General features: G+C 48.0%; 1 protein-coding gene across 2 annotated transcripts in view; it reads left to right on the top strand.

The window, feature by feature from the left end:
* Positions 1 to 4,978: 4,978 nt before the first annotated feature.
* The window catches only part of EFR3A (EFR3 homolog A), a 111,917-nt gene continuing 105,904 nt past the window's right edge, over positions 4,979 to 10,991 (top strand). The window contains exon 1 of one of the 2 annotated variants that reach the window (XM_072733905.1): positions 4,979 to 5,270. In XM_072733905.1, the coding sequence (XP_072590006.1) occupies positions 5,261 to 5,270 (10 nt within the window). In that variant the 5' untranslated portion in view covers positions 4,979 to 5,260. The remainder of the gene's footprint in view (positions 5,271 to 10,991) is intronic. The other variant, XM_072733906.1, reaches the window with a different exon arrangement.

Here is a 10,991-nt window from a genome sequence, read left to right as displayed (position 1 = left end):
CTTAAAATAAGTGGCTTAAATAACTATTTAGCTCATGTTCCTGTGGGTTGACAACTGAGCCAGATCTCAGTGGAGCAGTCTTATGTTAGTCTTGGCTAGACTCTTGAATCTTTGCTGAACTGATGGATCAACTGGTTCTGACTAATTGATGGTGGCCTCATTTGGAACGGTTGGGATGACTGGGGCCTCTCCTCCAAAAAGGAGCCCAGTCTACACATTTTCTAAGTCTCTGCTTGCACAACGTTTGTCTTTATCTTATTGGCCAAAGTTGTAAGGTCAGCCCAGATTCCAGAATGGAGAAAGTGTACTTCTTTTGGAAGGAGTCAACTGCAAGAGTGTGTATACAGCCTGGTAAAGAAATTCAAGCTATTGTTCCAATCTACCACAAAAAGCCTCTTCTGCTCTTTGATTTACATGTTTGCTTCTCATCTCTATATCCTTTACATTTATCTCCTCATTCCCTCTTTCTCTTTTTCTCCCTCAAATGTTTACTAAACCCCTAATATGTCCTATATATAGGAGATACAGCAAAAAATAGGATTTAATTCCAGTTGTCATAAAAGTATTGTAAAGGAGTCACTGCCGAGAATGTCACTATATTTAAAGTATTTTTTCCCTCTTAGAGCAGCTCCACTACACTCTGTGTTAAATGCTAAAGCTAGCTAGCATTTTAGTGACAATAAGAGATAATGCTTTCCTCTAATTGTTTAAAATGATAGTGTTTCTAAGGAAGGGTTTCCAGCTGTTTTGGCTGATTTAATCAAGCGCTCCTAATTACCTCAGGATTTTGCTCCCTATCCATTTGCAAGTGTCTTTACAAAGCACAGAGGAGGAGGATTTTGGTTCATGGAATGTTCGGGGGATTGTGCCTTGCAGTGTTCTAGTTGGCACAGAAAGGGTAGCTAATGACCTTTTGGGTTAGAGGTTTATCCTTTTCACTTGTTCTCCTGTGTGTTTGCAACTACTTTGGCTAGGACATGAGTGAGAAAATTACTCTAGAATTCAGAGGGCAATGATCTCAAAATGCATGACCTTGACTGGCAGCAGAAATTGTCCAATGAGGTAACTGACTCTGAGTTAGAGCCTCATTCACTTTGCTCAATTCTTTCCTAGGACAATGGAGCTCAACGTGGCTGCATACAAACACCTGGAGAGCTTTTAAACTAGGTCCAGGTCCAGGCCATGCTGCAGACCAACTATATCTGGATTTTGGGAGTAGGACCCAGAGATGAGTATTCTTTAAAGCTCTTCTAATGAGTCCAAAGTTCAACCAAGTTTGATAACTATTGCCTTAAGGTAATTCATAAAATATCACAACACAAGGGAATGTCTCTTGATTTTGAATTTGAGGAAAAGTCCACAGAAGTCCTGGATTGTCAAAAGGTCAGGTAAGGGGAAAGGCAGGATTCAAACTCAGGTTTTCTAAATCCAGTGTCTGTGCTTTTTTTATGCCTCCTAAGAACTGGAAATCCCCAAGTCACTATTAAGCAATGGGAGAAATAAAATGGAACGGTATGACACAAAAGGCACATCATTGATGTACATATTGAACAAGAAGGAAAACTAAGCCATGAGAGCATCAGATTGCATCATGTTGGCCTACTGGGAATAATCTTTTCGGAAGAACAAATATCCTTGCAGTTAATTCCTATAAACTGTCAATTTTCTGGCAATTACGTTGGGACACTAAAATGTGTGCCAATTAAAAATGAATTGTCTCCGTGCCCGATTTAGAAATTGAAACAAATAGTGGGCTAAACTGGAAGCAGCTATTTTGGGCAATGTGGCCAAAAGCTAATGTTCCAATAGGATGCCAACGATGATCGTTCTAATATCATTTTAACTGACAATATCAGGCAGGCATTCTTTCTGGAAGAGGGTACCTAAGTGGCTCATGCCTGGGTCAGCAAGACAGGGCATGCAAGTTCAAGTGCTGGGCAGTGTGGGGACTGACAGATGGATAAAGCCCAGTTCCTACCACCCCAAATGGGGCTTTAAAAGGGGAATACAGGCAGAGGGGTTGGAAGGGTGTTTGCAAGACAGAAGAAGTGGTCCAGGAGAATCTACCAGTCTTAGACCAAGTCTAAAGAAGGTGGCAGCAGAATTAGTGCTCTCAGAGAAAGAGGGAAGAGAGTGCATAGGCAGAAGGTGATCCAGAGGATTTGATAGGGAAAGGGGGACTGTATGGTAGCTCTGTTAGCCAAAGCCCATGGGTAAACCAGGAAAGCACTTTGGCATGTTGTATGTCATCCTGCAATTATGAACTTATTATTTCTGACTTTCAGCCGTCCTTCCCTAGAATCTCTGGCAGCTGATTTAATTTCTGGCAACAATACAAACCAAAAGACCAAGGAGACTTTAAAAAAAAAAAAAGAACCAAACTCATTATGGGCCAGACTATCTCAGGACTTCTGGGATTTACATCTTTTTTGAGTAATGTAAGCGGAGATGTCTGTCCTTTGGAAGCATATCCTCCTTCAGCTTACACGGGGCACTGTGCCCTTTGGATCTCCTCTATCTCTGTCTCTTTGGCTCCACACCCTCCCTCAGCAGGTTTTCTCTGACTCCTGGCTTTAGCTTTTGTCTGCAGGCCAAAGTTTCCCATGTCTCCAACCTTGAGATCCTCCATCTGCCTTCAGCCTGGTATGCCCACCTGCCTTCAGAACGATTCACTCGAATGTCTCCCTTGGATGTCACTTCCAGCTTAATGTGTCAAAGAGAAACTCACATCCTCTCTTCACACCCTTCCCCTAAAACAGCATTCCCTTTCAACTTGTCTACTGCTTTCTCAGTATCATTCGTTTCCTTATTCCAGCCTTGGAGTTACATAACACTAACAGATGCCTCTCTTTTGCTCCCAAGCCAGCAGCCAACAGATCCCAGGGATTCTTCTGCTGCAGTAAGATTCAGCTCATTCCTTTTCCACAGCCACCACTAAAACCAGGCACCTGACACTCCCTACAGTGTCTGTCCTAAGGTTCTGTGTCATGCTGTCCATTCCGCCGAACCCTGCTTCTGATTATTTAATGCCACCGTCCTCATAGAGAATCTAGAATGGCATCTAATTCCAAGTTTGCAAGGTTGTTCATTACCTAATTCTATTTTAGCTGTTTTTTTTTCTCACATTCACTGAATAAATACATACTTTGTTAAACAGTCATTAAATGAAAATGCTCTAGCTCCCTACTGCATGCCAGGCAGGGATACATAAATATGGATAATGGTTTGTGCCCTTTTCTGAAAAGTGCATAGTCCAGTGGTGGAATATAAACACTTGATTAAGACTCAATGGGAAAGGTGCTACCGTACAAGTAAGCTAAGATACTGTAAAAGTCTCAGGACAAAAACATGGGAGCCAGAAAGATGTTATAGATGATAAAAATACGCATCAGTGCATTGGAGGATAAGGAAGTGTTGGCCAAGTACTGGTAGTTTGGCTTCTACCCATAGCAAGAGAAGATCTGGTGTTTGGCCACTGTACATACTTTCCTCTCACCAGCTTCCCTGACTCGCTCTTCATTGCCTCCACCCTCCCCAGCCTCGTGAAGGGCTCCCCAGGTCTTTGCTGATTCAAATTCTGCTTTCCTCCAAGTCCACCTCTAGACTCCCTTCTCCCAAACCCTTCCTGGATCTTATCTGCGCTTTTTTTCCTCTTCTCCCATCACCGCGCGGTATCATGTCTCAACCAGAGTGCTGGCATCGCTCTCCAGGACAAGTTCTCAAATTCAAGTATTTATTTGAACCCACCCCTCGTGTGATCCAGTGCGTGTGGCTCAGGACCTCTGAGTCTGCTTTTCGACAGTTCCCATGTGAATCAGACACCAAAAGACCCTGAACCACTGTGAGAAACACTGTTTTGGATCTTTGTGGCTTCCTCCTATGTCTCCGCGCAGGCTGTCCACAGCCCACGGGGCCTAGCAACGTGTGCAGTCTGCTCAACGCTCCAGGCTCCACCAAGCGTCTGCTCAGTTGGGTGACTATTAGGTACAAAGATTAATGACACGGAGTCAGGAAAAGCGGCTCCGTCAAGTGGACGGAACCGCCCTCAACGTGTCTGGAAGTCACTAGTGAAGCAAGAGGAAATGACATCTTCTGTGCTCTCAAAAACCGCTCAGCCCTCACCCCGAGTGACCTGAGGGCGTCTCTAACCAGGCTTCCAGAGAAGCAGAACGCACTGCAAGTTCGACAGCTTTGCAAACAAAGCCATCGTGCATAGCCTCCCAAACATCACCAAGACGCGGAAGTCGCGAATGTGCCGCGAGTAAGGACCCAGGGAAACCAACCGGGACCTAAATAAAGCCCCAGGGCGTGAGCACAGAACGCAGCGCACAGCTAGCCCAGGACACTAACCGCCTTCCCTAGTCCCCGCCCCCTGCCCCGCCGGGGCGCTCCTGGGCGGAGCTCGGCCGCAGAGCGGAGGCGTGGCCTGGAGGGGCGTGGCCTTGAGGAGGCGTGGCCTGGAGGAGGCGTGGCCGGGCGGAGGACGGGCTGGGCGGAGGCGGGGCCAGACGGAGGCGGAGCTCGGCAGCAGGGCGGAGGCGTGGCCTGGAGGAGGCGTGGCACGGAGGGGGCGGGGCCTGTAGGAGGCGTGGCCGGGAGGAGGACGGGCCGGGCGGAGGCGGGACCGGGCGGAGGCGGGACAGGGCGGAGGCGGAGCTCGGCCGGAGGGCGGAGGCGTGGCCTGTAGGAGGCGAGGCACGGAGGGGGCGGGGCCTGTAGGAGGCGTGGCTGGGAGGAGGACGGGCCGGGCGGAGGCGGAGCTCGGCCGCAGAGCCTGTAGGAGGCGTGGCCGGGCGGAGGACGGGCCGGGCGGAGGCGGGGCCAGAGGAGGCGGAGCTCGGCCGCAAGGCCTGGAGGAGGCGTGGCCTGGAGGAGGTGTGGCCTGGAGGAGGTGTGGCCTGGAGGAGGCGGGGCCGGGCGGAAGCGGGGCCGGGCGGAAGCGGGGCCAGGCGGAGGCAGAGCTCGGCCACAGGGAGGAGGTGGGGCCGGGCGGAGGCGGGACCGGGCGTCGGCGACGTGCTGACGTCAGGGCGTGGGGACGCCCAACGCGTCGTCCGGCGCGCAGCGGGGCCGGCGGTGGCAGCTGTCGCTGGCTTCGCTGCGTGCGGCGGGCGCCCCGCGGCCGCTCCCTCCGCCCTCCGCCCTCCGCCTTTCGCCCGGTCCCGGTCCGGGTCTCGGCGGCCCGGCCATGGTGCGGTCGGCGCGTCCTGCGCGGCCCCGCTGAGCCTCGGGGCGGCGGCGAGCGCGGCTCGGGGTCACCATGCCTACCCGTGAGTGGCCGGCCGAGGGTCGTCGGGCCGGGGGTGGGGGGTGCGGTGAGGGTGGGGGTGGGGCGGGGGCGGGGGGGCGTTGGGAGGCGGCGGCCGGCTGGGCGCGCTCTCCGGGGTGGCCCGCGGTGGTGGAGCGGGGCCGGAAGTACCCGCCACTCTCCCAAGTCCCTTTCGCTTCGGCTGAGTCTTCCTGCGGGGTGGCGTGAGCCCATTGCACGGACGGGAACGCTGAGGCCCGAGCGTTTAAGGACGCCCGGGCCGGTCGGTGGCTGAGCCGGAGTAACGCAGACCTGTGGGACTTCACAGTCCAAGCTCTACTCCGGCCTTTTTGCAGAGCTCGCGGTGGGGCCGGGGGTTACTTTGTGGAAATTGCTGCAAAGAGCTGCGGTCGCGTGGCCCCGTGAGCGGCTCAGGGACCCGGCATCGCCGGGTGGGACGCACGGGTGCAGGGCGTCCGGGGGCCCGGCCCGAAGCCCCTCCTCCAGGCTCGCGGTCTGGACTTCGTCCCCCCCTTCCCCCTCCCTCCGTCCGCAACGCCGGAGTGAGGTCTCTTTGGGGAACTTGTTAAAGGCGCATATGCCCCAAAGTGTGGCTGTTGGAGCACCTGCATCAGACCCAGCTGGCTGCTGGTTAGAGGGTGCTGTGTAGGGTTCCTCCCTAGGCCCCCGAAGCTTGCTCGCGTGTTATAAGCGGCCTCGGTGTTATTGAGGGACCCCCCCCAACACACACACACACACACACACACACCCCACCAAAGTTTGAAAAACCCTCGATGTGGGCGACGTTTTGGGGGCCCCCCCGGGCAGGGCAACACTACTAATGATCCATTGCACAAGGACCCAGAGAATTGCAGTGTGACTGTAGAACCCAGTGGCCCGTAAGTGTCTGTGCAAACTCAGGAGGCTGATGGAGCCTCGGGCGGGGGGAGCACGATGGTGATGGATTGGAAAAGGTTTTCGGTCGGGGGGCTCCGGAAGTACCTCCTGCACCCAGTACAGAGGCTCCCCGGCAGGCTCCCCGGCAGGCTCCCCTTGCTTCAGATTCGTGAACTCCTCGCCGTCCTGACTTGGGGGGGACCGACGGGGCGCTGCGTTTCCAGGTCAGCCTCAAACGCAGGCTTTGCCTACCTGTGGGTAAGGAGGAATTATTTCCGGATGTCAGGAAGGTTTATATGTGATGCAGTGGCACATCATAAAATGATCTTGATGGAACGAGGACTTGTAAGTGCTAACCTGTGTGGGGGGAGGTGGGTTTTGTTTTCTGAACACAGTCCTGCGTGTGAACACACGGTCTTGGATTTGTCTTCGTTAAATATGTCAGCAGTTTATGTTTTCTTTGCATTCCTTTAGATGGGGCCCATGCCATTCTTCTTATTTCTGGATTCGTGCCACTTTATCCAGGAATATTTGAGATTAGCATAATCTCACTGATGTTACGGAGAGAGGAAAAGAGAGGGAATAAAGACCTAGTCCTGAAAGTTAAGGCTGCATGTGGGATTTACTGGTAAAATGTCAAGATACATATGCTAAGAAGTTAACCAAAGTTTTAGCTCTAAGATTATCTAGCTTCATGGAGTGGATTTAGGAAACTTGCTTCTTTTAAAACACATAATTTGCAATGCAAATTGAACCGTGCTGTATTTGCATAGTTATGAATGCAGATTTTTCTGACCTGATTGGAAGCAAGTGAAATGTTTGAATTATCTGTCATTATTGTTGATGTTTATTATGGTACAGTTTCTATGGTACAGCACAAAAGTGTGGCACCAGCTGGAGGTACCCCTGTTGCAGTGCTAGTGTTCTTGTCGCTTTTTGTCTCCTTTTATGGCCGGAACCACCAAAGTTGCTGCGATAGTTGTGGACAGTAGTACTTCTCAGAAATTCTACATGTAAATTTCAACATAAGCAGAGACAACAAAATTATCACTCTCTTTGGGAACTCTTCTCCCCCTTTTGGGGAGTATTTTTGGAAGAAATCTCTCCAAATAAACTGATTTTTTTTTTAAACCTCAGCTGAGTTCAGAGGCTCATTTGTAAGCTCAGCCAGTTAATCCTTAAGGCTTTAGTGAATTAATGTAATGATTTGATGTGGGAGATGATCACTAGGGTTTCTCAGACTCTGTAATTCTGAAAGTGACCCTTGTGCCAAGTCTTAGAATCATTCTGTTCCTGTTTTGTTGCTTATTTGGAATATTGATACTCAGTCATTGAAACTGGTGTTAATAAGCAGAATCTGATGGAGCGTGGTATACCCTTGAAGACTAAGAGTTGCATTATCTCATGAATGTTAATGTTAACAGCTTCATTGGAATTATTTTGGAGAGCCATAAACTCTTTTTTCAGAAAGCAACTACCTGGAAGGATGCCTGACGGGAAGCTGCTGCGACACAGGAACAATTCTGTGGTTATGTCACTCTATATTCAGCCAGTAGTTTGCAATGATCACTAAGCACAGATTTCAAGAGTGTTTTACTAAATGATCTTTTCAAACCTCCACATCTATAATTTGATACATCATTTATGTAAAGGCCTTTATTTCTTCTCATTTCAAAGGACCATTAAGAAACACTTTGATCTTAAGAATTTTCAGACCCTGAATAGAATTCCAGTGGAAGAAATGTTTAAGTTTCTTAATTCAGTTATTTTCTTTTTCATATCAAGAGACTGAGACCCAGTAAGTTTCTGTAACTTGGCTAAGGTCACACGTGGGATAGAATCAGGACCTGAATACTGGGCAGCCCTGGTGGCTCAGCGGTTTAGTGCCACCTTTGGCCCAGGGCCTGATCCTGGAGACCCAGGATTGAGTCCCATGTCGGGCTCCCTGCATGGAGCCTGCTTCTCCCTCTGCCTGTCTCTGCCCCCCCCCCCCCCCAGTGTGTCTCATGAATAAATATATAAAATCTTTAAAAAAAAAAAAAAAACGTGAACACTGATCTGCTCCCTGTAATCCTTAACCACAAGGAGCATAGTTGAAGTTTATTTCTTTTTCCCCCAGCACTAAGTTGATCCTGGTTTAGCCTCTCCCCCAACTTTTTCTCCCTGGGGTTACATGAGGACAAAAGTAAGTTTAGCCAAAACTTAAGTCAGACACGTGAGCTTATAAGAAAATCTAACATTTTTACCTTTGCTTCTGTCTTGTCAGGGGACTCTGGGCAAAGAAGGCCGAGGATTTCACAGATGTGCTCAGTAGATACTTGGTTGTACAGGCACAGATTTCCCTTTTAGTAAACTGCTTGTGTGAAAGAGGTTCCATCACTGACAGTTTGCCTAAAAACAGGTCCAGTAAAATGTTCTCTTTTATGATCTATGTAAATTATTGTGTATGGCCAAGGGGAACTGAAACTCTTAGTTACTCATTGTTTACTATAAATAACTATACTTTCAGTAATTTGTGGTTAAGGCTTTCTTTTCTCCCTGAGATGTTGGCATTGATATCTGATCACATTTGTTAGGTTATGATAATGTGGTCGTTCCGTGTTTGTTTTTTCCCCCACTGATGGGGCTGATTATATTTAACTTGTTTTTCAGTCCATTCTTAAGAAGGAAGTGCAAAATACTGATGAATTGTGAAGTGAAAGATGGATGCTGGTTGAAGTGTTTCCCTTCAGGTGTGCATTGCAAGCAAATGACCTATTCCTGTCTTGGGAGGCTTTTGTGTTGATTAGTTCTCTATGTCCCTCCTTGCCCTTCCACCCAGTACCTATGTGTACTTGCGAGACGTACAGCTGAAGAATTCTCTTACTCACAGTGACCTTTGGCTTGGCACTGGTTACTACCAGGTCTCCTCTTTCAGTCTGTTCCCACCCATGGGACATATGACATTAAAGATGATGTAGGTGGTGGGAGATAAGGCTGGGGGAGAAACAGCCAGAATTTGGAGATCCTAACTTTAGTCAAGCGAACGTGACTCAAATTGTGTTCAAGCTGTCACAATCACAGAAGCAGTGACTGTCCTTTTCATAGGCATACCAGCCATTTCCAATGTATGGATTACATTATAAAAACTTAAAACTTGCTGTTAGTAATAGAGAATTAATTATTGAATACTGTAATTATTGAATACTGTTGTGTGCTAGGCAGTATAGTTTGTGCTTCACATGATTTAGCTTATTTATCTTCTCTGTGGGAGGTCCTATTTGACATAGAAATGGAGAGATTGAAGCTCAGGGAAGTTAAATAACTTGCCTAATGACAGTAAATGGTGGAGTTGGGATCTGAACTAGATGGGTCTGACTTCAGAGTCCCAGGTAGGTTGTTTTTTTTTTTCTTTTTTTTTTTTTTTCCTGCTACACTGCTCTGAGCCAGGCAGGATTGAAATCTACCAGACACTATCGGTTTCTTTTAACACCATTACTTTGCTTAGCACTGTGCTTAATTACGTAATAGGTTCTTGGTAAATGTTGAATAAATGAATGATTGCATCTTAACCGGAGTCACAGAAATTATTCTTTGGTTACCAATACCCAAAATAAACTTTCTTCCATTTAAAGTGTTCTAAGAGTTCTGTAATTTATAATTAAATTCTTAGCAGGCTTCTCTATAACATTTGTGAGGCCTGAGACAAGAATACAAATGGAAGCTTGCAAATCAGTCAATCAGGATTTCTCAAACTTTGCTCTGTTGATGTCTTGGATTGGCTAATTTTTTTGTTTGGGAAGGGGAGGGGTCTTGTGTGCTTTGTGAGATGTTTAGCAGCAACTCTGACCTTTATCCACCAGAGGCTGGTAGTAAATGCCCTTGTTCCCCAAAGTCTTGACTATGAAAACTGTCTCCAGACATTGCCAGATGCCCCTTAAGGGTCAGAATCGTCCCTGGGTTGAGAATTACTGGTTTAAAGATTTAAATGTTGTAGATCAGTCGGTGCCTGCCACCGGGCCTGCTTTCATATCCAGGGTCCCTGCAGCCTACTCCCCAGAGATTGTCTTCTGAAGGCCCAGAGGAACTTGGAGGGCTGGTTGATTCACCAAGGATCTGTTGAGTCAGGGGAGGGTCTCTCCTGACTCTGATTGGGGATTGACCCTGTCACATTCCTTCAGGGAGCCTGGGCAGTGCGTCCCCTTGGTCCATACTTCACTTTTCCATCTCCGGATTTCCCCAGTTCTGAGTACCTTGCAAAGCTGTACTACCAGAATAGAAGGGTAGGTGAGAGGAGCGAGTCCAGTGTTCTGGGGAACTCTCCATCACTGGGTTTGAATTTGGAGTGAGCAGCTTGAAACAAAAATAACTTCTGCTATCCTCTGGCTGTCTAGGCAGTGGTTTTCAGTGTTGCCTCTCTGTTCCTTTCTCAGCTCACAGATCCCTCTAAAACAAAAACAAAAACAAAACACACACACACACACGCACAAAACAGGCCTTTGTTTTGGGAGGCAGAGGCCCCCCGCCTTTTTTTTCCAGAGTCAAATATGAAGGTCCTAGTTCTTAGGAGGAAGCTACATTTTACCCATTAACATAGCTCTGCTTTGGTATGGGGTGACCCAGTTGTCAGTTAACGGTGTTTCTGTAGGAATGAAGTGGATCACAGAGGACGAATCTCATTTTATATGCTCTGTCATGCTCTCCCTTTGCATATTTGTTTATTTGTTTATTGCTGCCTACGATTAGGTATTATTAGATAACATGATTCCAATTTTTATTAAAGAAGGAATCACTATGCAGGGTTTTTTTTTTTTTTTTTGTGCAATAAAGGTGGCTTAATTAAAGCATGGGGACAGGACCCATGAAC

Source organism: Vulpes vulpes, chromosome 13 (assembly GCF_048418805.1).
Source record: "Vulpes vulpes isolate BD-2025 chromosome 13, VulVul3, whole genome shotgun sequence".
NCBI classification, from domain to species: Eukaryota; Metazoa; Chordata; class Mammalia; order Carnivora; family Canidae; genus Vulpes; species Vulpes vulpes.
The sequence above is the reverse complement of the archived record's forward strand: the minus strand, read 5'-3'. Positions and strand labels throughout refer to the sequence as shown.